Below are 25,995 nucleotides of genomic sequence, written 5' to 3'. Positions count from 1 at the left end.
TCTTTTTGTATTTTCTGCCCAATGGGAAAGGGGAGAAGAGAGAATGTCCAGGGTGGGTCGGGTCCTTGATTATGCCAGCTGCTTCTCTGATTATGTTGGCTGCTTTACCAAGGCAGCAGGAAGTGTAGATAGGGTCTGCGGAAGGGAAGCTGGTTTTCATGATGACATGTGCTGTAATGATTGCCTCACTGCTGACTCATTTGATTTCGGTTAAAACAAGTCACACACAAGGTGAATTTTTTTGTAAGTCTGACATTAATTAAATTGGATTACTATGCATTGATAGTGCAGGTAAGCATGAATAGCCAATGAGTGGTCAGGTTATATGAAACTTTCTAAATGGATATCAATCTGACTTCTTGAAATCTGTTTCTCAGTTGCTTCATTGCTAATGTAAGGGAGGTATTGAAACTGACTGAGAACACAGTTGCTTAATTTCCAGTCATAATGAATCATGCACATGTGATTTAAGAATAGGAAAATTTGCAACTGAAGGTATTCAAGATCTTATTTAAACGTGAAAAAATAACTCATGATGTGAAAGTAATTCCTACCAGACACACATTGCGTTCGTTAAACTGCACTTTGTGGTAAAGGATTTTCAGTATTGCCCTGAAGGCAACACTAAAAATATAACCTGCGTTCAAAGTGCTGGAAATTTAGAGTTCTGATAGGGCCCATTTTGTATAATGCCAATAACTTGCTCCTGGAGCATTCCTATAAGAATCCTATCATATTTTCTTTAGTTGAATGAAGGAAGAGGATTTAACAGGCTGGACATGTCTCTAAGGCACTTATAAGCTTCAGGTATGTTTGTTGCCATGATACTATTGCTTCTAGACACTCCTTCAAAATATTCAGTTCTCTACATGGGTTAAGACCTTTGGACACCATTGAACAGACTGAAACCTTGTATTGAATCACACCTCCAACACGATGTTTGTGATCAGACCCTGTTGAGTGAGCTCGTGCATATTCACTGAGCCGAGTGTCTGCAATGGATAAATGCAGTTCCACGTTAGTGGGTAAACGTTGACAATAACCAGATCAAACAAGATTGTTTATCATCATTCTTCAGTACACGAGTGTAAAGGAAAATGAAATGGTTGCGACTCCGGATCTGATACAGCACAAAAAAAAATAGGATAAGCATAAAGAACACAATATAAAAACAAAAACAGTGCAATAAATATGTATAAATATAAAAGCAATCCTATAAAACTCAATGTACAAGTAGCTCTTGAAATGTGGTTATATACTGTACATATACTGATTGAATGTGCATAAAGGGCTCTGAACCAGTGTGGACAACTTTACTCATCACAACACTGAACTGATCAGTGAACGCAACCTATGGACTCACTTTCAAGTACTCTACAACTCACTTTCTTGCTATTATTTATTTATTTATTTATGTATATGAACAGTTTGTCTTTTACACATTTGTTGCTTGCTAGTCTTTGTATGTAGTTTTTCATTGATTCTATTGTACTTCTTTGTTCTACTGTGAATGCCCACAAGACAATGAATCTCAGGGTAGTACATGGTGATAATAAATGTACTTTGAGTCTTGGACTTTGAAGTGACAGGAGTCTCTGTACATAAGGTACTCTGACAGGAAATGATAAGGCGACAAAGTCACCAGAGCTCTTCTAGGTAGCAGCAGGACAATCTGTTTTTATTTATTTTTCCGATGATACTGTCTTGTTTGTTGCAAAACCATGGGTAATACAAATTAGCCATTGAATATGTTGTTCTGTTTGAATGTTTTTCAAGGAAGCCAACTAACATGCCAGCTTGATGCCAGGCAGGCAGATGGTAGGATATGTGATAAGAAACTTGTTTTGATAATGATGTCAAATTCCATTCCCCATGCCAAAGCCACTACTGTCCTTTTATCGCATTTTAAATAACATGACATCAAGAAATGGCAGAGAGCACAAGATTCATTAAAAGCTATGGGACATTATTAAATTACCATTATTAAATTATTGAAGACCTACATTTAGCTTCAATTAGAATGCACCATCCTGTTCTAGTACCATCTCACAGAGAAGCTTTGAAAAAGGTACAGAGGAGGATCATTAAGAATATCAAGCGGTTTATTTACAAAGTAAGATTTAAAGAGCTAGCCCTATGCATTCAGGATGATTTGATCAAAGAATCTTAAATAATGGAAGTGCGATACTTAATGCAGTCTGATAAATTATTTAAATACTATAGGTCGAGGAAGGACAGGGTCATGTATTTTGGATAGGCAAAGAAAAAATTAGCGTTAATATTTGCTTCTCATAGAATTATGAACAACTTATTAGCTTGTGTAGTGAGTAATCAGTTATGGTGCACATTTATGAGCCATTTAATTTGGATACAAATCCTATTCAAACTTTTTATTTACTTGTTTATTTATTAAGATACAGTGCAGAACAGGCTTTTCTGGGCCTTTGAGCAACCCATCGATTTGCAGGAAAGACAGTGGATCAGCAGTGGCAGATATTCTTGGGGATAATACAAAAGATGCAAAAGCAGTTCATTCCAATGAGAAGGAAGGATTCAAAGAGGGGGAAGGGGCCACAGTGGTTGACAAAGGAAGTCAGAGATTGTATAGCATCAAAGAAAAAGAAGTATGACAGGGCTAAGATGAGTGGGAATACAGATGATTGGGAAAGTTTTAAGGAACAGCAGATCTTAACTAAAAAAGCAATACGGAGAAAAAAAATCAGGTATGAGCTCAGTCTAGCCCGGAATATAAAAGGGGATAGCAAAAGCTTTTTTTAGCTATGTGAAGAGAAAGAAGATAGTTAAGAACAATGTTGGCCCCTTGAAGAATGAATTGGGAGAAATTGTTATGGGAAACAGGGAAATGGCAACAGAATTTAATGTGTACTTTAGATCTGTCTTCACCAGGGAGGACACAAGCAATCTCCCAGATGTATGGATGGGCCAGGGTCATAAGATATCGGAGGAATTGAAACAGATTGACATTAGGAAAGAAACTGTGATGAGTAGACTGGTAGGACTGAAGGCTAATAAATCCCCGGGTCCAGATGGTCTGCATCCGAGGGTTCTAAAAGAGGTGGCTCAGGAAATTGAGGATGCATTGGTAATCATTTTCCAATGTTCTTTAGATTCAGGATCAGTTCCTGAGGATTGGAGAGTGGCTGATGTTATCCTACTTTTCAAGAAGGGAGGGAAGGAGAAAACTGAGAACTAACGTCAGTCGTGGGGAAGATGCTTGAGTCCATTATTAAGGACGAAATAGTGGCATATCTTGATGGCAGTAATAGGATTAGGCCGAGCCAGCATGGATTTACCAAGGGCAAATCATGCTTGACTAATCTGTTGGAGTTTTTTGAGGGTGTAACAAGGATGTTAGATGAGGGTAAGCCAGTGGATGTAGTGTACCTAGATTTTCAGAAGGCATTCGATAAGGTGCCACATAGGAGATTGGTGAGTAAAATCAGAGCTCATGGCATTGGGGGCAGGGTTTCAACATGGATAGAAAACTGGTTGGCAGATAGAAAGCAAAGGGTAGCAGTGAATGGGTGTTTCTCAGACTGGCTGGAGGTGACTAGTGGGGTACCACAGGGCTCTGTATTGGGACCACAGCTCTTTATGATTTATGTCAACGATTTAGATGAGGGCATTGAAAACTATATCAGCAAGTTTGCTGACAATACTAAACTGGGTGGCAGTGTGACATGCGAAGAGGACGTTAGGAGAATACAGGGAGACTTGGATAGGCTGGGTGAGTGGGCAGATACTTGGCAGATGTCATTCAATGTGAATAAATGTGAAGTTATCCACTTTGGAAGCTGGAACAAGAGGGCAGAGTATTGTCTGAACAGTGTAGAGTTAGGTAAGGGAGAAGTGCAAAGAGACCTAGGAGTCCTAGTTCATCAGTCAATGAAGGTGAATGAGCAAGTGCAACAGGCAGTGAAGAGGGCAAATGGAATGTTGGCCTTTATTACTAGGGGAATTGAGTACAAGAGCAAGGATGTCCTTTTGCATTTGTACAGGGCCCAGGTGAGACCACACCTGGAATATTGTGTACAGTTTTGGTCTCCAGGTTTAAGGAAGGACATTCTGGCAATTGAGGAAGTGCAGCGTAGATTCACTAGGTTGATTCCTGGGATGGTAGGGCTGTCTTACGCAGAGAGATTGGAGAGATTGGGCTTGTACACACTGGAATTGAGGAGATTGAGAGGGGATCTGATTGAAATGTTTAAGATAATTAAAGGGTTTGATAGGATTGGGGCAGGAAATATGTTCCAGATGTTGGGAGAGTCCAGTACCAGAGGGCATGGATTGAGAATAAGAGGTCAGTTATTTAAAACAGAGTTGAGGAAGAGCTTCTTCTCCCAGAGAGTTGTGGAGGTGTGGAATGCACTGCCTCGGAAGACGGTGGAGGCCAATTCTCTGGATGCTTTCAAGAAGGAGCTGGATAGATATCTGATGGATAGTGGAATCAAGGGATATGGGGACAAGGCAGGGACTGGGTATTGATAGTGAATGATCAGCCATGATCTCCGAATGGCGGTGCAGACTCGAGGGGCCGAATGGTCTACTTCTGCACCTATTGTCTATTGTCTAATCACAGGACAATTTACAGTTACCTAATAACCTATCAATTCATACGTCTTTGGGCTGTAGGAAGAACCAGAGCACCTGGAGGAAACCCATGCAGCCAAGGGGAGAAGGTATAAACTCCTTCAAGGCAGCGGCGAGAATTGAACCTGGGTTGCCTGTTCTGTAAAGCATTGTGCTAGCTACTTCGATTATCAGAATCAGGTTTAATATCACTGGCATATGTCATGAAATTTGTTGTTTATCAGCAGCAGCGGCAATACATAGAAACAACTATAAATTACAATCAAAATTACACACACACACATATATATATATATATACATATATTTAAGTATAAATAAATTAAATAAGTAGTGCAAATGAGCAAAAAGAAACCAGTCTTGCAGTGTTCATGAGTTGGTTCATTGCCCATTTACATATCTGATGGTGAAGGAGAAGAAGCTGTTTCTAAAACATTAAGTGTGTGTCTTTAGCCTCCCTGATCTAATTTAATTAATTTAATTAATCCTGACTTAATCCTCCCTGATGGTAGCAATGAGAAGAGAGCATGTCCTGGGTGATGGGGTCCTTAATAATGGATGCCACCTTTCTGATGCATTGCTTCTGAAAGTGCCCTCGATCCTGGGGAGGCTAGTGCTCATGATGGAGCTGGCTGAGTTTGCAACCCTCTGCAGCTTTTTCCAATCCTGTGCAGTGGTCCATTCATACCAGTCAGTTAGAATCCTCTCCACGGTATATCTGTAGAAATTTTCTAGAGTCTTTGGTGACATTTCAAACTCCTAATGAAATATAGCTGCTGACATGCCTCCTTTGTAATTGCATTAATAGTTGGGACCAAGATAAATCTTCAGAGATGTTGACATCCAAGAATTTGAACCTGCTCACCCTTTCTATTGCTGATATCTCAACGAGGACTAGTGTGTGTTCCCACAACTTCACCTTCCTAAAGTTCACAACCAATTCCTTGGTCTTACCGATGTTGAATGTAAGGTTGTTGCTGTAAGGCTGAGATTTTAGCTCAGTCAGGATAATACTCTATATTGATTAGGAAATCTTACGATGAATGTATGGAATGGGTTAGATGTACCGGGTTATTTCATTTTGTATAGTTTTAATAAAACTGGTGTTTAGAATGAGGTACTTTTGAGACAAGAACTGAAGCCACTTAAATAAGACTGTAACACATTTATATAGGGCTCAAAGATGCAAATTTAGAACATTTAATCTGTAAAAGGCATCATCATTTCTCTGTCCGCCAAAGAAAGCAGGATCTCCCAGTGGTCACATATCTTAATTCAACGTCCCATTCCAATTCTGATATGTCTATCCATGGCCTCCTCTATTGTCAAGATGATGCCACACTCAGGTTGGAGGAACAACACCTTATATACCGGCTGGGTAGCCTCTAACCTGATGGCATGAAAATTGACTTCTCTAAGTTCCTTTAATGCCCCTCCTCCCCTTCTTACCCCATCCCTGATATATTTAGTTTCCCCCCCCCTCCCTTTTTTTCTCTCTCTCTATTCATTATTCTGCCTGTTCTCCATTTCCCTCTGGTGCTCCCCTCCCCCTTTCTTTTTCTCTAGGCCTCCCATCCCATGATCCTTTCCCCTCTCTAGCTCTGTATCCCTTTTGTCAATCACCTTTCTGGCTCTCAGCTTCACCCCACCCCCTCTGGTCTTCTCCTATCATTTCTCATTTCCCCTTCCCCCTCCTACTATCAAATCTCTTACTATCTCTTCTTTCAGTTAGTCCTGACGAAGGGTCTCGGCCCGAAACATCCACAGTGCTTCTTCCTATAGATGCTGCCTGGCCTGCTGCGTTCCACCAGCATTTTGTGTGTGTTGCTATCATTTTTCCAACCTTACCCCCTTAAATTAAATGTTCAATAATGGATTTATGGTTAAATATTTTATTACAGATCCCATGTAGATTAATTATCGTGAACTGCCGATTGTTTAAGAGTACATTATCCACATTAATACGATATTTGTTTCAGGACTCAAATTTACTTATCACAAGTCCATGGAAACATACAGAGAAATGCATAATTTGAATTAGCAACCAACACCCCCGAGGGGGTACTGGGGGCAGCCCATGTGTGTTGCTACAAGTAGCATGCCCACGAAACTCGGCAGAACAACACAGAACACAACAAAGCAACAACAGCAAAGCAAGTTCCTCCCTACAGACATACCCAGTCCCCCAACCCCAGGACAGGCCTTTCACAGACAGTAAGTTATTTCTTTTCCTGATAAAGTTATCTTTCTCAAACTCTATTACTAATTTAGTTTGTATTATTTTTTCAACTAAATGATCAAGCAATTTAGCAGGTGAAATTTTGAGTAATTTTGTGTAGTTTGTCAATCATTTTGAGGCAGGATTTTGTGAGGAATCCATTATAAGTGCTGTAATATTTCCCCCAAAGTGCAGCAAATTCACTTTGAAAATACCTGTAATTGATAGACAATAAAGTGATGTTTTATTGCAGGTGTAATAACTTTGAACATTAACTTTTCATTTCTGAGTGCTGAATTTGAATTTAATTGGAGCTGATGGATGACTCTCTGCTCACATTGAAGGTGCTAATTGAAATGCTTGACTCATCTCTGTACAATTCTCAATGGTACCGATGGAGAGGACAAAGGGGTTCAGCATAATTCTCCATTAAATGTCAAAGTCATTCAGAAACAGAATAAAAGAGACAGATGAAGTGCAGATGGAAAGGGTGCCATAGTTTGATGTTTTCATATACATACATCCTATAGATTACATCCTTTCTTGCTGAAGACTAAATGCAGGTAAAATTATTTTTGCTCGCATCACATCTTTTTTCTTTACCACTACAATTTTCCCAATTCAGGATAAACTGAGGTCTTCAAAGAGCTGCTTTGTTAGATTCACTTCCTAAATAAGTGTAATCTACATCAGCATTATCCATTTCCACTAGGGGTTGTGGTGTGGAGTGGAGTGGTCGTGATAGCTGCAGTTTGCAAAGTGTATCTAGCCAAGGTCCTGAGTTCACCAAGTACGTGTTGGATCAGGTCAGGTGCATTGGATTCTGCCTATTTTTCAGGCAATGTTGCCAACAATATTTTCCTTGATGCGTTGATTTTACCCTACTATTGGCAACAATGAAATCAGCACTATCATAATTGGACTGCCACGAGTAGTAAAAGTCAGCATGTCATTTCAACAACAATGATTTTCATCTGTGACACACACAAAATGCTGAGGAACTCAGCAGGCCAGGGACCATCTAAGGAGGGGAATAAATTGTCAACGTCCAGGGCCAAGTCTCAGGCTCAAAATTTCAACTTATAGTCTCGATGAAGGGTCTTGGCCCAAAACCTTGCCTGTTAGTCCTAATGAAGGGTCTTGCCCTGAAAGGTTGACTGTTTGTTCTTCTCCATAGATGCTGCCTGACCTCCAGAGTTCCTCCAGCATTTTGTATGTACTGCTCTGCATTTCCAGCATCTGAAGATTCTCTTGAGTTCATGATTTTCACATTCATTTAGTTCTCAGCAAGAGCATTAATTTAATCTTTACCACTTTTAAAATTCTCCAATCACATAGGTAACAAACAAAAATGACTTAATTTATTTCAATGGTCACATTTAGTTTGCAAATATGGATTGCAAGGATTTCTGTGGCTTACTTGCCCTTTTATATTTTTAGAGGCAAATTGTTTAATGTATGAGGGATTGTATTTTGGGAAATCAAGCTAAGGTTGGACTTTTACAGTGCACAGCTGGGTCCTGGGCTGTGTTGTAGTACAGATGGGTCCTAGGGCTACAGTAGATGGTTCCCTGAAAGTAGCATTTTGACAAGAGTTCAAGATTTCAACAATATTTAATGCCATTTCCAGTACACAAGAGTAAAGAAGAACAAAATAATTGTTACTCTGGATCTGATGCAGAATATGAAAAACACTAAAATAAACACAATAATAAAAAAAACAGAAATACATAAGATAGCTTATATACACAAATTGATTATATAAGTGATGCTAAGTACTGGAGTGTTTGTACATAAGGTGACAGACAGGAAATGATGAAGTCGTGGTGATCAAAGGGATAATGGGTGGAAGTATTGATCAGCCTCACTGCTTGGGGGATAGTAATTGGTTTTCAGTCTGGTGTTCCTGGTGTGGATGCTACATAGCCTCCTCCCTGATGGGAGTGGGACAAACAGACTATGAGCAGCATGGGTGGGATCCTTCATGATATTGCTGACACCATTCGGTATGTATGTCCTTGCTGACAGATAGGCTGGTGCAGGTGTTGTCCTGGGCAGTTTTGACTAACCGTTGTAAAGCCTTCCTGTCCAGCACAGTGCAGTTTCTGTACCATGCAATGACACAACATGTTAGGCTATTCTCTACTGTCAATCTGTAGAAAGTCCTGAGAACTGATGTGCAGGGTTCAGCTCTCTTCAGCCTCCTCAGAATGTAGACGTGTTGGTGAGTTCTCCTGATGTGTTCTGTGTCTAGGAGAGGTTGTGTGAGATGTGCACTCCTCAGACCTTGAAAGAGGGTGGTGAAGAAGACACTTGACTTGCTGGCCTTCATCAGTCAGAGCATTGAGTATAAGAGTTAGGACACTGTGTTGTAGTGGCACAAGATGTTTCTGATGCTGAACTTGGAGCATTGCATGAAGTTTTGCTTACCCTGTGAAAGTGAAAACATCAGTGATCGGAACTTCTTGCATTTATATTTCCTGGGTGGCAGGGTGGAGATATGTCTCTCCCAAAGGAGGTGTAAGGCACTCCTTCCTTCTGCTAACCTGCAGGTCACCCTTGAACAGGATGCACCAACAGCTTAGACCCTCATTCAGGGTCATGTGAAGCCATGGGAGCAGGTGGCAGATGGCTGTATGAGCAGCTGGTGCACATCACAAGTCCTGGTTATACGACTACTGACACCAGGTAGACAATCTCTAGAGTATTGATAATGGATGGGGATCACTGGCAAATAGCTTCTGCAGAATTTGATGAAACAATCATGGCCATCGACCATGATTACCAATGCCATATAACACTGCACATAATGCTGGTAATGATTTACTCTGGAGCCAGATACAGTGTCCATGGAAATGAGGTAAAGCAGCAGCGAGGTCATGGACCTACAAAGTTTACAGGGGATGAGGTGTTTGCTGTCTTGAGGCAAATTAGAGTGGATAAATCCCCAAGGCCTGACAAGGTGTTCCCTGGGCCTGTGGAAGGCAAGTGCAGAAATTGCAGGGGTCCTACAGAGGTATTTAAATTATCCTTAGTGGTCAGTGAGGTATCGGAGGATTGGAGGATAGCTGATGTTGTTCCACTGTTTAAGAAGGCTCTAAAGTAAACCAGGAAGGTATAGATTGGTGAGCCTGACATCAGTAGTGGGAAAGTTATCGGAAGGTATTCTAAGGGACTGGATATAAGCTTGGATAAACATGGACTGGTTAGGCATAGTCATCATGGCTTTGTATGTGGTAGTTCATGTCTATCTAGTCTTATAGAGATTTTTTGAGGAAGTTACCGGGAAAGTTGATGAAGACAAGGCAGTGGATGCTGTCTGAATAGACTTCAGCAGGACATTTGACAAGGACTCACATGGGAGATTGGTCAAGAGGGTTCAGTTACTTGGCATTCAAGATGAGGTGAGTCATTGGCTTTGTGGGAGAAGCTTTGTGGGAGAAGCTACTTGTGGTAGTAGTAGATGTTTGCCTCTCTAACTGGAGGTCTGTGACTAGTGCAGTGCCACAGGGATCAATGCTGGGTCCATTGTTGCTTGTCATCTGTATCAGCAATCTGAATGATAATGTGGTTAACTGGATCAGCAAGTTTGTGGATGACACCATGTGTAGTAATGAGTGTAGTGAGGAAGCCTAGTAGAGCTTGCAGTTGGATCTGGACCAGCTGGGCAAATAGGCTAAAAAATGACAGATGGAAATTAATCCAGACAAGTATGAGGTGTTGTACTTTGGTAGGACCAACCAGGGTAGGCCTTACACAGTGAATGGTAGGGCACAGAGGAGTGTGGTAGAACAAAGGGATCTGGGAATACAGTCCATTATTTATTGAAAGTATAACACAGTTGGATAGGATCATGAAGAAAGCTTTTGGTACATAGGCCTTCCTAAATCAAAGTACTGAATCCAGGAGATGGGATGTTATGTTGGAATTGTATAAGACATTGATGAGGACTGATTGGAGTACTGCATGCAGTTTTGTTCACCTACGGGAAAGATGTAAATAAGGTTGAGTGTACAAAGAAAATTTACAAGGATACTGCTGGGACTAGAGATCTGAGCTATGAAGAAAAATTGAATCGGTTAGGACTTCACTTCTTGGAAGTTTGAGGGGAGGGGTATACAATATAATGAGGAGTACAGATCAGGTAAATCCAAACAAGCTTTCTCTACTGAGGTTGAGTTGAACTACAAGTAGAGGTCATGAGTTGAAGGTGAAAGGTAAATGTTTAAGGGGAACATGTGGGGAAACTGCTTCACTCAGAAGGTCTGGCGAGTGTAGAATGAGCTGCCAATTCAAATGGTGTATGCGAGCATGATTTCAATGAAAATTTACTAGAATGATGCCAGGTTCGTGTTAGAAGGAGAGGTTATACAGGCTAGGACTTATTTCCTTGGAGTATGGGAGACTGTAGAATAACCTAATAGAGGTATGTAAGATCATAAGGGGCATTGATAGGGTGAATGCACACTAGTTGGGGAAAGGATTCAAAAACCATAAGGCATGGGTTTAATTTGACATGGGAAAGATTTAAAAAGATAATGTCTTCAAGTAGAGGGCGGTTGGTATACGGAATGATCTGATGAAGGAAGTGGTTGAGGCAAGTATAATAATGTTGCAGGGTTATGGTCATCAAAGCTCCACTGACAGCTCTTAGAGTACCTGAAATCAAATCAAGAGCAACATCAAACCATGTCACAAGGACTGGCAAAACCATTCATTAGCTATTGATACTTGAAGCAGAAAGTACAATCTGTGCCCATTAGCAGATCAACCAACAAAGGTTTATACAATCATTAGTCCTTTTGTCTGGAAGCATTAGCACTGTTTACTGCTAGACCAACAAGACACTCAGTAGCCACTTTATTGGGTACCTCCTATACCTTCTATATAAAGTATGTTCATGGTCTTCAATTGACATGCTGTGCATTCAGAGATTCTCTTCTGCACACACTGTTGTAACATGTGGTTACTTGAGATACTGTCGCCTTCCTGTCAGCTTCAACCAGTCTGGCCATTCTCCTCTGAGCTCTCTCACTGACAAGGCATTTTTGCCCACAGAACTGCCACTCCCTCTATTTTTTGCACCATTTTCTGTAAATTCTGGAGACTGCTGTGGGTGAAAATCCCAGCAAATCAGCAGTTTCTGAGATAGTTAAACCACCCCATCTGGCACCAGCAATCAGTCATTTAGATCACATTTCTTCCCCATTCTAATGTTTGGTCTGAACAATTGAACCTCTTGACCATGTCTGCATACTCTTATGCATTGAGTTGCTGCCACATTAGATATTAAATATTTGATACTTCTATTAACAAACAGCTGTACACACTAAAGTGACCACTGAGTGTAAATGACAGGCACTCACTTCTCCATTGTTGTTTTTCTAGCAAAGATCTTAATATCTTTTGAACTACTGTTTGCACAGTAGTGAAAGTAAAAGATTGAAGAAGATGGAAGGTTAGGAGAGGAAGGTGGAACATGGAATAAATTGAGGGAAATTGTGAGGATGGAGAGGAGGAAGGGAGGTAGAATAGCAGCAGGGAGGTCAGATAGAGATGGTGGGGAGGAAAGGGTTAGTGGAACAATGGGAGAATGGTTAGATATAGGGGGTGGGGAGGAAGGGGTCAGTGGAACAGTGAGAGGATGGTCAGATATAGAGGATGGGGAGGAAAGATTCAACGGAACAGTGAGAGGATGGTCAGATATAGAGGGTGGGGAGGAAGGGGTCAGTAGAACTGGGAGAATGGTCAGATATAGAGGGTGGGGAGGAAGGGGGTCAATGGAATTGGGAGAATGGTCAGATATAGAGGGTGGGGAAGAAGGGGTCAGTGGAACTGGGAGAATGGTCAGATATAGAGTGTGGGGAGGAAGGGGTCAGTGGAACAGTGAAAGGATGGTCAGATATAGAGGGTGGGGAGGAAGAGGTCAGTGTAACAGTGGGAGGATGGTCAGATATAGAGGGTGGGGAGGAAGGGGTCAGTGGAACTGGGAGAATGGTCAGATATAGAGTGTGGGGAGGAAGGGGTCAGTGGAACAGTGAAAGGATGGTCAGATATAGAGGGTGGGGAGGAAGGGGTCAGTGTAACAGTGGGAGGATGGTCAGATATAGAGTGTGGGGAGGAAGGGGTCAGTGGAACAGTGAAAGGATGGTCAGATATAGAGGGTGGGGAGGAAGGGGTCAGTGTAACAGTGTGAGGATGGTCAGATATAGAGTGTGGGGAGGAAGGGGTCAGTGGAACAGTGAAAGGATGGTCAGATATAGAGGGTGGGGAGGAAGGGGTCAGTGTAACAGTGGGAGGATGGTCAGATATAGAGGGTGGGGAGGAAGGGGTCAGTGTAACAGTGGGAGGATGGTCAGATATAGAGGGTGGGGAGGAAGGGATCAGTGGAACAGTGGGAGGATGGTCAGGTATAGAGGGTGGGGAGGAAGGGGTCAGTGGAACTGGGAGGATGGTCAGATATAGAGGGTGGGGAGGAAGGGGTCAATGGAACTGGGAGAATGGTCAGATATAGAGTGTGGGGAGGAAGGGGTCAGTGGAACAGTGCGAGGATGGTCAGATATAGAGGGTGGGGAGGAAGGGGTCAGTGGAACTGGCAAGATGGTCAGATATAGAGGGTGGGGAGGAAGGGGTCAGTGGAACAGTGGGAGGATGGTCAGGTATAGAGGGTGGGGAGGAAGGGGTCAGTGGAACAGTGCGAGGATGGTCAGATATAGAGGGTGGGGAGGAAGGGGTCAGTGGAACAGTGTGAGGATGGTCAGATATAGAGAGTGGGGAAGAAGGGGTCAGTGGAACAGTGGGAGGATGGTCAGGTATAGAGGGTGGGGAGGAAGGGGTCAGTGGAACAGTGCGAGGATGGTCAGATATAGAGGGTGGGGAGGAAGGGGTCAGTGGAACAGTGTGAGGATGGTCAGATATAGAGAGTGGGGAAGAAGGGGTCAGTGGAACAGTGCGAGGATGGTCAGATATAGAGGGTGAGATATACACTTTCCACCCTCTTGACCTTGAAACAGAAGCATATGCCCCATCCATCTTCCTGAAGTCAATGACCAGCTCCTTTGCTTTGTTGGCATTGGGGTGATGTTGTTGTCGTGACACCTTGCTACTAGGTTCTCTATCTCCTTCTTAGACTCTGACTCATCATTATTTGAGTTCTAGATCCATCAAGATATAAATCTAAATTTACAGCATTCACTACAAGGTGGAGGAATTACCAGCTGAAACAGAACTAAGTGGGTGGGATCTAATTTCCTTCATGGAAAAGTGGCTGCAAGGTAACTTGTGCAGGAAGCTGAATACTCAAGGATGTTTGATGGCTAGGAAAGACAGATATAAAGGAAAACTAGATTATTAGGATTATTAATAAGGGATAAGATCAGACAGAGATGGGAAATAACATTGACTTAGTAGAACATGGTGTAGAATTAGAAATGTTGGCATGGGACTTAGAAATAGCAAAAAGCAACAGAAAACATGATGGGTTATTTAAAGAACACTAATTACTGTTGCAATATCAACTATGAAATAGGTCAAGAAATTAGATGTGTATGTAGCAATGATAATATAGTAATCATCGGAGAATTTATTGAATGGGTTGAATTAGCTGCAATAGGTAGAGGTCAAAATTATGGAATGTGAATCATGTGGTTTTTTGAGAAAAATAGTTAGAGAAACCAGCTATGGGAAAGGCTTTTCTAGATCCAATATTATGTAAAGAGAAAGGATAAACTAATAATTCTGTCACAAAGTGCTCTTAGAGAAGAGTAGCTAATGTAGCGTTTCAGGTGCAGTTTGAATGATGTATTTCATCTGAAACTTGGGACTTAAATCTCAATGAAAGAGATTGAGAAGATATGAGAGACAGAATTATTGTGGTGAATTGCAAACCTACCTTAAAAACTATGAAAGTGGACTGGCAATGGCTGGCATTTAAAGAAATAATGTCTAATTTGAAAAAATATTGTGCTTTAAGGCAAAAGAAAATCTCAGCAGCAAATGTGGTTCATCTTGACTGACAGGACAAAAATAAAGACAGCATTAAGTTGAAGGAAGCAGCTCACAGAGATGCTAGATGCTAGGTTTAAAATCTCAGTAAATGAGTGCCAAGGAAAAGATAACAAAAAGAAAGGCAAAATATGTGTGGGCTTGCAAACTGTACAGTTTCAAAGAGGAGAGTTTCATTGAAAAGTACAATATTCATACAGGGCTTGAAAGGTTGGATGCACTGAGATGTTTGTCGTTACTAATGATATTAACAGTAAGGGTCAATTTCTCAGAATAAGGAATAGGTCGCTGAGGAGTGAAATAAGTAGAGATTTCTTAGAAGGTGGAGGACATGGGAGTCATTTGAGTTTTTTCAAAATAGAAACCAGGAATTATTAAAAGCAAGAGAATGCATGAAAGTAGAGCTAATGATCAGCTTTGGTCTTGATGAATATCAGCTAAAAAGCCACATGCCTCCTTCCGCTCGTAATTCTGATGTTTTTTTATTTCAATGACTCACTGTTGATGGTCCCCAATTGTCTCCTCCTAGTATGGTCTAATTAAGAAAGCCAAAGTAACTGCACTCAGGGGGAGTGCAGCAAGCAGCAAACACACTGCTCAAGCCCTGCCTCAAAATCCAGCTTTGTATCTTTTCAGGGCTACCATATCATCTTAGAGGGGTTTAAGTGATTGCAATGTATTTAAGTGAAGTAAAAAGAATTTGAAAAACAGTTAATTAAATCTAGAACCCAGTTTTATGTATATGGAGATAAGTCTGGTAAACTATTGGCTAATCAATTGAAAACTGCTTCGGTTAAACGACAGATTACTAGGATTTGTAAACAAGATGGCACTCTGACGACCGACCATAAAGAGATAAATAAAGCCTTTCAAGATTTTTATAATTCCTTAGATCAATTAGAATTTGCTGAGGATTCTTCTATAATAGATGAATTTTTAAGGAAACTGAATATTCCAAAAGTAACAGTAGAGGATAGTGTATTCTTAGATACAACTATCACGGAAACTGAAATAAAAAAGGCTATTTTTTCAATGAATTCCGGTAAAGCTTCTGGTCCATATGGTTATTCTGCAGAATTTTTAAAATCTTTTTCCTCTATACTTTCTCCTTGGCTTTGTAAAATTTTTATAGATGCGTTAATTATAGGCAAATTGCCACAATCTCTTTATGAAGCTTCTATTTCTTTAATTCTTAAAAAAGATAAAGACTCTATTGAATGTGCATCCTATCGGCCTATATCCTTGCTGAATACGGATTTTAAGATTTTTAGTAAAATTTTGGCTACTAGATTAGAAAATATATTACCTCGAATCATTTCTGAAGATCAGACTGGATTTATTAAAAATCGCTATTCATCTTTTAACATTAGAAAATTAATTAATATTATTTATACTCCTTCACCCAAAATACCAGAATGTGTCATTTCTTCAGATGCTGAAAAAGCATTTGATAGGGTTGAATGGCCATATTTATTTAATACGTTGCAGCATTTTAATTTTAGTTCAAAATTTATATCATGGATTAAATGAATATACTATAAACCCTTGGCTTCGGTTTTTACCAATAATCAAAGATCTCTTTTTTTTCAGTTATTCCGTGGTACAAGGCAAGGTTGTCCTTTAAGTCCTTTACTATTTGACATTGCTTTGGAACCTTTGGCTATAGCCATTCGTGAATCACCTAATTTTTTGGGTATTACTCGTGGGGAGGGGACGTATAAGTTATCATTATATGCTGATGATTTGTTACTATACATATCTGACCCTGAGAGATCTATTCCTGCTATTTTGTCCTTGCTTGCTCAGTTTAGTAATTTTTCTGGTTATAAATTGAATTTTAATAAGAGCGAATTATTTCCATTAAATATGCAAGTTCCAATTTATAAACATTTACCATTTAAAGTTGTTACAGATTATTTTACTTATTTAGGTATTAAAATTACTAAAAAACATAAAGATTTATTTAATGATAATTTTTTACTCTTAACTGACCAAATTAAGCAACTTGCAACCAGGTGGTCTCCACTATCTTTGTCATTGGTTGGTCAAATTAATGCTATTAAGATGATGGTATTACCCAAATTCTTATATTTATTTCAAGCATTACCAATTTTTATTCCTAAATCTTTTTTTGATGTTATTGACTCCAAAATATCTTCTTATCTGTGGCAGAATAAAAATCCTAGACTAGGCAAAAAATATTTACAGAAGCCTAAGAAGGAGAACGGTTTGGCTTTGCCAAACTTGAGATTTTACTATTGGGCAGTTAATATACAATATTTAATATTTTGGACACAAGAATCGACTACAGCTGCTTGCCCACAATGGGTAAATTTGGAATGTAAATCTGTACAAGACTTTTCATTGTTTTCAATTTTAGGATTTTCACTTCCTTTTTCTTTATCTAAATTGAACAAGCAAATAACTAATCCTATAGTCAAATATACATTGCGAATTTGATTTCAATTTCGTAAATTTTTTGGTTTGAATAAGTTTATTTTATCATGCCCTATAATATCTAACTATTTTTTACGGCCCTCTTTTATGGATCAAGCTTTTCTTTTATGGAAAACAAAAGGTATAACATGTTTTTGTGATTTGTTTTTGGATGATAGCGTTATGTCCTTTGAACAGCTATCTAATAAATATAATTTACCTAAATCCATTTTTTTAGATATTTGCAAGTTAGGAATTTTTTGTATAATGAGTTACAGTCTTTTCCGAAACTATGTCCATTGGACATTACGGAAAGAATTTTAGCTCTGAATCCTTGTCAAAAGGGTTTAATAGCTGTCATTTATAATATGATCATGAAAATACAGCCAGAAGTATCAGAAAAAATTAAGAAGGAATGGGAAGAAGAACTTCATTGTCTTATATCCACTGAGCAGTGGGAGAAAATTTTACTATTAGTCAATTCGTCCTCTATTTGAGCTAAACATGCCCTAATACAATTTAAGGTTGTACACAGAGCTCATATGTCTAAGGATAAACTTGCTCGATTTTATTCTCATGTTAATCCAACCTGTGACAGATGTCATTCTGATGTTGCTTCATTGACCCATATGTTTTGGTCTTGCCCTTGTTACAAAATTACTGGAAAGATATTTTCAGTATTATTTCAAGAGTTCTGAATATCAATTTCAAACCGCATCCTATTACTGCAATTTTTGGTTTACCAATGGTGGATAATAGTCGTTTATCCTCTTCATCTCGACGAATGATTGTATTTGTTACATTAATGGCTAGAAGATCTATTTTATTGAATTGGAAAGAAATTAATCCTCCAACTATATTTCAGTGGTTCTCTCAAACTATCTCTTGTTTGAGCTTAGAAAAAATTAGAAGTGTTGTTTTTGATCCTTCAGTTAAATTTGAAGAAACTTGGAGACCATTTATTCAACATTTTCATATGAGTTAAATTGTCTTTTCCTAAACCTCACTTTTATTATCCTTAATTACTTGGATGGAGGTTCGGAGTTATTGGCACTACTGTATGTATCTAACATTATGCGATGGCCCATGTTGGTTAGTGTTTTTTTTCTTCTCTTTTTTGGGGTTTTTTTCTTTTTGTTTCTTTTGTTCATAAATACTATGAGTTTGGGAGGCTATATATATTGATTATTATATATTTGAATGTCTACTTAAACTATCAACTATGTACTTTCAAACACTTTGTATTCATGTTTCATTTATGTTTGCTTAAAAATTAAAAAGATTTAAAAAGAAAGAAAGAAAGAATTCAAAAATAAAGGAAGCAAAATGAAAAAGATGAAAATAGTGAAATAATATCATAAAAATGAAATAACATTTTCTTTTTCATGTCTAGACTACAATACCCATACAATTAAATGTGATTTATCATCATAAAGCACCTTTGACTCATAGAGGATTAAAGAGATAGAGAAGGTAATTCTGGGGAAAGCCAGACTGGACTCTGGTATTGGACACCATAGGGAAAGTACTGGTGGTATAGGGAGGTCTTTTTACCAGCATTATCCGTCAACACTTCCAATGATTGGTTGATTCTTTGTAGAGGGGCAGTTAAGTTCCTGCAGCTTCCTTCAGAGGTACTAGCCACAGACACTGTGATTCAACCCCATGGTTTAGCTATACCTTTTCTGGTAGACTGTTAAATATTTGCCAATATTTAAACTATTTCTTCATTAATAAAAAGTTTTGACTTATATAATTTAGATGTTGCCAGTCAGAAAGGGGAAAGTCATTCAGGAGGCAGTGCAGAGAACCCCTGTGCTCATCCCCCTCAATAACAGTGATTGGGTCTCTGGCACTGAGCCTGCCTCTGTGAGTCAGAAGGGAAGGGGGAAGACGCACGCTGTGGTGATGGAGGATTTATTAGTTAGGGGAATGAACAGGAGGTTCTGTGGGCAGGAACGAGATTCCCAGATGGTATATAATAGAGCAAAAACTAATGGGAAGTTAAATGGTTAGGAAGCTTTCAAATATCAACAGAAGGAAACTAAAAAATTATTAAGAAGATGGAATATGAAAGTAAGCTAACCAATAATATTAGACAGAATACCAAAAGTTTATTCAGATACATAAAGTGTAAAAGAGTGGCAAGAGTGGATATTGGACCATTGGGAAATGATGCTGGAGAGGTAGTAATGGGGTCAAGGAAATGGCGGATGAACTGAATAAGTATTTTGCATCAGTCCTCACTATGGAAGACACTATATGACCATAAAACATAGGAGCAGAAGAAGGCCAATTGGCCCATTGAGTCTGCTCCACCATTAAATCAAGGCTGACCCTTTTCTTTCTCCTCCTCAACCCCATTTTCCAGCCTTCTCCCCATAACCTTTGATGTCATGTCCAATCAAGAACCTATCAATCTCTCCCTTAAATAACCCAGCAACCTGGCCTCCACAGCTGCATGTGGCAACAAATTCCACAAATTCACCACCCTTTGGCTAAAGAAATTTCTCCGCCCCTCTATCCTGAAGCTGTGCCCTCTTGTCCTAGACTCTCCTACCATGGGAAACATCCTTTCCTCATCTACTCTGTCTAGACCTTTCAACATTGGAAAGGTTTCAATGAGATCCCCCCTCATCCTTCTGAATTCCAGCAAGTACAGACCCAGAGCCATCAAACAGTCCTCATATGATAACCCTTTCATTCCTGGAATCTTCTATGTGAATCTCCTCTGGACTCTCTCCTATTCCAGTACATCTCTTTAAGATGAGGAGCCCAAAACTGTTCACAATAATCAAGGTGTGGCCTCACCAGTGCCTTATAAAGCCTCAGCATCATATCCCAATAGCAGTATGCTGGAACTTCCAGGTGTCAGGGGGCATGAAGCGCGTGAAGTTACCATAACTAGACGGAAGATTCTTGGGAAACTGGAAGGTCTAAAATTAGGTAAGTCACATGGACCAGATGGTGTAGACCCCAGTGTTCTGAAAGAGGTGGCTGAACAGATCATGGAGGCATTAAGAATGATTTTTCAAATATCATTATATGCTGGAATGATTCTGAAATTGCAAATGTCACTTCACTCTTCAAGAAGGGAGAGATTTAGAAGAAAGGAAGCTACAGGACAGTTAGTCTGACAGTGTTTGGGAAGATGTTGGAGTCGAATATTAAAGGATGAGGTCTCAGGGTACCTGGAGGCACATTTTAAAATAGGCCCTGGTCAGCATGGTTTCCTCAAGAGAAAATTTTGCTTGACAGATCTGTTGGAATTCTTTGAAGAAATAACAAGCCAGATACACTTGTTATTTGGAGATTTGGCTGATGTTGTGTATTTGGATTTTCAGAAGGCCCTTGACAAGGTGCAACACATGAAGCAGCTTAACAAAAAGTGAGGTGCAAAGGGACTTGAGTGGCCTTGCACAGGATTCCCTGAAGGTTAATTTGCAGATTGAGTCTGTGGTGAGGAAGGCTAGTGCAATGTTAGCATTCATTTCATGAGGACTAGAATATAAAAGCAAGGATGTAATGTTGAGACTTTATACAGCACTGGTGAGGCCTCTCTTAGAGTATGGTGAGCAGGTTTGTGCCCCTTATCTTAGAAAGGATGTGCTGAAACTTGAGAAGGTTCAAAGGAAGTTCATGAAAATTATTCCAGGATTGAATGGCTTGTCATATGAAGAGCGTTTGGTGGCTCTGGGCCTGTATTCACTGGAATTCGGAAGAATGACAGGTGACCTCATTGAAACCTATCAAATGGTGAAAGACCTTGATTGAGTGGATGTGGAGACGATGTTTCCGATGGTGGGAGAGTTTAAGACCAGAGAACACAGCCTCAGAATAGAGGAGCGTCCTTTTAGAATGGAGATGAGGAGGAATTCCTTTAGTCAGAGACTGGTGAATCTGTGGAATTCTTGGCCACAGGCAGCTATGGAGACCAAATTTTTATGTATATTTAAGGCAGAGTTCAATAGATTCTTGATTGGTCAGGCCATGACAGGATATGGGGAAAAGGCAGAAGATTAGGGCTGAGAGGAAAATTGGATCTGCCATGATGAAATGGCAGAGCATATGCAATGGACCAAGTGGCCTAATTCTGTTTCTATATCTTAAGATTTTATGGTCTTCCTGGATCATTTTGGTAGGCATGTCATTAGTAGCATTTTGTTCTGATAAACAATAGTTATTAATGGAACTGAATATTTTAAGATTCAGAATTTCTGTTAATTTACTGAGATGGCATTGCTTTCCAGAAAACCATGGCTCATATTTCATTAAAGAAATCCTTTCACCCCTTCTTCATTTTGTTCCAGAAGATGTGTAATTTTTGTAAATGGGTTTGCATATTTAGCTCAAAATCTAAAGCATAGGGAACCTAACAAGAACCTAGTGAAGAATTGTAAAAAATAGATCAGTGAATAATAAAATTTACTTGCAATTTACTTTGAAACATATTCTCCCTAGCAAAACTTTGGACATCATTTAATTGAATGTTATTGCTATTGCTAAGATAATTAATTCTGCACAATATTCTTCAAAGGTAGCTTACAGCTTGTTTTGTTTTGCTGTATAATTTACAAAAAATAATCTATATTGGTCTTATATCAGATGAATAGCTGAAAAAGAATTATTAAATCATTCATCAATTTTTAAAATTGTTATGCTTATAAATAGCACCAATATACTGAGAAGAGAAAAAATGAAATAGTGAATGATATTTAATAAGAATGTACTAACTCAAATTATTATAGAGTTGCAAAATAACTTTGAGAAAACTTAGGAAGTTTAACATATTTTGTTCTGAAAACAAGCTGCAGTACAGATGTAATAAAATACTACTTAAAAGTACATTATTTTAAAATGATAGAGGTATAGTTAAAATGTAAATCATGACAGCCAGTCACGTTTTTGAACTAAATGAATATCTACAGATGGAATATAACTTACTTAAAAACACGTTAGTGGTGTTGTATCCTGTGCAGAGAGCTTTTAGCCTTTTCTAGCACACAGCAGATGGCTCCAAAGTGTTAAACATGAGAATATCACATGGTTGGTAACTAATCCGTAAATACATGTAAAAGATTCACAAGTAAATCATGTGTAAAGTTGGCAGAAAATTTGAAGATGTATTTTCTTAAAATATTTTCTGGTATATATTATGGAATTGTACCCCAGATGCAGCTGCATGAAAGCACCTTCTATTCATCAACGTTACATTTACATGCAGCTTACAATAGTGGCTGTGCAGACAGCAACTGACATATTGAAGGTGCTCTTCTTTTGCATTTTTGTGTTTGCTATCTAATGCTAACTGAATCAGTTATCAATTGTCATAAGCGAGAAACCATTTTACTTTCTGTCTTTGACTTGAATCAGAAATAAAATTTCCAAAAGAAATTGCCACCCACCTATATTTTCTAAGCACAGTTATACTAGTTTTTAATCTATTTTATATTTTTGTATTTGTAATATGAGTAATATATATGTGTATTATGAGAACAGTAAAGAAAATTTCATCAGTTCAGTGCATCAGAACCTAAAATAAGTGCAAGCCAATGGCCAGGTGAACTAGCAATACTTGGATTGTGAGACATAATTACAATAACAAACTATAAAATAATTGCTTGTGATTAGTCATTACAGTATATCACCAATATAAAGAAGATTACAGCCAAATTGAAGGACACAGAACATTTACTCAAGGTTTTATTATCAAAAACATTCACAATGTCATTGACAATACATTGATTTACATTTGAAGATTTTAAAATGAAAATTTAATAAATAAGACTATACATTTCAAATGATATGTGATGCCACATCTGTATGAGCTGCATTAATTATTTGTCAGTTTACACCTTGGCCATAAAGTTGCAACTATCTCTATGAACAATTTACATATGAACTGGAAAAAAAATGCACAAGAGCATGCTTAAGATGGTTTTGCAACATACAAAATATTTACATAATGGTTAGTTCACAAATAATTTCACGTACATGCTTTTAGCAACACTGTATTGTTATACTTTGTCTTCCAAATGATCTAACCAATACATACATATATCATACAATAACTCTACAAACTGTGCACAACAAATGTATCCTTGTATTAAAATTATATGTAATATTTAATACCATACATATTTAAAGGTTATATACATATGCATTATGGAAATTCTATATTCCCATAGTGTAAATGTAATTTTTAATTTGACTAGGAAGTTTGTTCTATTTCCCAGGATATAATCAGTACATTAACAGTCTTTTAAAGAGCACACATGGGCATCTGGGGGCATAGCTTTTGGAGTAGGCAAAGCAGAATCACATGCAACATTGGTAAATGGCCAGATACACCCAACGCTAAATATTAGGACTTGCTCTGCATTCTATCAGTTTCCGAAAGCTCTTTCTGAAGCTATCATCCAAAAAGGCATACAGAAAAGGATTAAGACAACTGTTGGCATAGCTTAGGCTGGTGATAAAATAGGAGATCCCAATGATAACTGTTGTCTGTTGAATATCTGTTGTTAACGCCACAATCGTGCTCAAATGGTAGGGCGTCCAGCAGAACAGGCAAACTGCTAGGATAACCATCACCATTATCGTCACCTTTCTCTTGGCTTTATCCAGAGCCTTGGCGTTGGTGTTCAGGCGCATGTTTCTCAGTTTGCACAACATCATTGTGTACAGGATACAGATTGTGGATACTGGAATGGCAAATCCCATCAGGAGAGTGTAAATCCTACTAGCCTTCCACCACAGAACCTCAGGATATGGAAACACATAGACACACTGTAACCTGCCCTTGTCGTCGTGGATCTTACCGAAAATCGTGAAGGGCGAAATGATGACGGTAACGAGGAGCCAGACGGAGATGCTGATGATCTTAGCCGCCCTGTAGGTGCGATAAGACATTTTCTTCGACTTGGCTGTGGCGAGGACCACTAGGTAGCGGTCAATGCTCATGATGGTCAAGAAGTAAATGCTGGAAAAGATGTTGTATTGATCAATGGAAATGATTAATTTGCACATCAACTCGCCAAAGGGCCACTGAAGCAGAAGGTAGTCCGCGACGTTTATGGGTAAAACTAGAGTGAAGAGTTCATCCGCGATGGCCAGGTTCAGGATGAATATGTTTGTCACTGTTTTCATTTTTGGGGCTTTGAGTATAACGTAGATTACGGCTGTGTTGCCCGTTAACCCAACCGCACAAATCACTGAATAGATGATGGGAATGGCAATATAAAAGTCAGGGTATGGTCTCGGGCCCGTCGAATTGGTGCTGTTGACACCCTCGGGAAAACAGCTGACCTGATCGTGTGTACAGGAGACGTTCAGAGAGACTGGGTACGATGCAAAATGCTCCATATTTCAGGGCCACTGCAGCAGAAACAGGCGCAGTTCTGCTTGGTATGAAGATCCCGACAAAAAGAGAATTACACGCCTTAGAAACGTCGAAGATCTTCATTTAGACCATGTGGAATCTATCGTTTCATTGTCAATATCAGAAGCTAGAAAGTCATCTGTTTCACTGGACAGCTAGATACAGACAGAATATAGCAGGTAAGCCTAAGTATTCAAACTTGTACTTTGGGTTTAAAAAGAACGACAGAACGAAACTTATATTTTTCTTATTTCGAAAGAGAGCGGCCCCTCATTTACCTCAACGATTGAGCAAGGTTTCCGATCAATGTATGTAGTTGCAGTCCTTCGGCGCTTGTTTTAAACGAACCGTCCTTTCAAGCCGCCGCCTCCGGTGAGTTAGTACTTCAACTGCATTTTCTAATTACTCGAAGTCTTTGCCGTCTCTCAGAGTCATCATCAGATGGATGTTTACTAAATAGATAAAGAGCGAAATGCAGGCAATTAGCACAAATTATTTGAAACGGCAGGCATAATTAAAAGGCAGGCAAACTACTGAATTTGATGACTTCACTTTTTCCGGACCAGAACTGCACAGGTTCAAATAATTATTGTCCGTCTCACCTAAACGCGCAACATAGAGACAGACCACTGCAAGCTAAATTGAACTTACATACCTTGGCGTTTGGATCTCTACAAACAATTAATCCGCTCTTTGAACGAACTTGCATTACTGGCGCTGAAATGGTTCTGGTACGACAATTGCTTGGTGCCAGACTCTCCGTGTTGTCTGTCTTGTGATCCTCAGCGGTGCAGAGCACAGGCGCAGAGCAGACTCGTGGACACTGAGACCTGTCACCACAGGAACGGAGATCAGGTCCACTGCCCTCTCGCTGCTCCACGTTCATTTCTGCATTGTCAAAGATGAATGAGGAAGTTAATTTCAGCCCGGAGCTGGAAAGCCGCAGGGATTTCTCTCTTTTTTAATGTCACCAACTGAATTAAATAATCCATGGTAGGCGTAATATTGCAATGAGCAGAGATCTCAGCTTCCTGATTTCGTGGACGGGCACCTTGAAAGGGGAAAGGCTCTTCTGCGATATGATGTGATTACACTCCTCTCTAGCCTTCGGGTCTGGAGTAAAATGTCTTTCTTGGCGTTAATCATGCACCGAATCGGAATTTGAAAATAGTTAAACATCTCTACGGTAAATCAGTCAAACTGATTCCACTTTTACCGTGGACCAGATTCTCTGAGCGTGGAGTAGAAATGCTGAAATACGCAATTAAGATAACGAATTGGAGAGAATCCAAACGAATCAACAATATAGGAAGCTGTCAGCAGGCCAGGCAAGTGTGTGTGTGTGT

General features: G+C 39.4%; 1 protein-coding gene across 1 annotated transcript; it reads right to left on the bottom strand.

The window, feature by feature from the left end:
• Positions 1 to 23,448: 23,448 nt before the first annotated feature.
• On the bottom strand, positions 23,449 to 24,633 carry LOC132381677 (neuropeptides B/W receptor type 1-like). Its single transcript, XM_059951288.1, has one exon. The coding sequence runs from the start codon at positions 24,631 to 24,633 to the stop codon at positions 23,626 to 23,628; it is 1,008 nt and encodes a 335-aa protein (XP_059807271.1). The 3' UTR covers positions 23,449 to 23,625.
• Positions 24,634 to 25,995: the final 1,362 nt, after the last annotated feature.

This window comes from Hypanus sabinus, chromosome 1, assembly GCF_030144855.1.
Source record: "Hypanus sabinus isolate sHypSab1 chromosome 1, sHypSab1.hap1, whole genome shotgun sequence".
NCBI lineage: Eukaryota > Metazoa > Chordata > Chondrichthyes > Myliobatiformes > Dasyatidae > Hypanus > Hypanus sabinus.
The sequence above is the reverse complement of the archived record's forward strand: the minus strand, read 5'-3'. Positions and strand labels throughout refer to the sequence as shown.

Coding starts and splice junctions, on each gene's coding strand:
- LOC132381677 (XM_059951288.1), bottom strand. CDS start 24,633: ATGGAGCATTTTGCATCGTACCCAGTCTCTCTGAACGTCTCCTGTACA.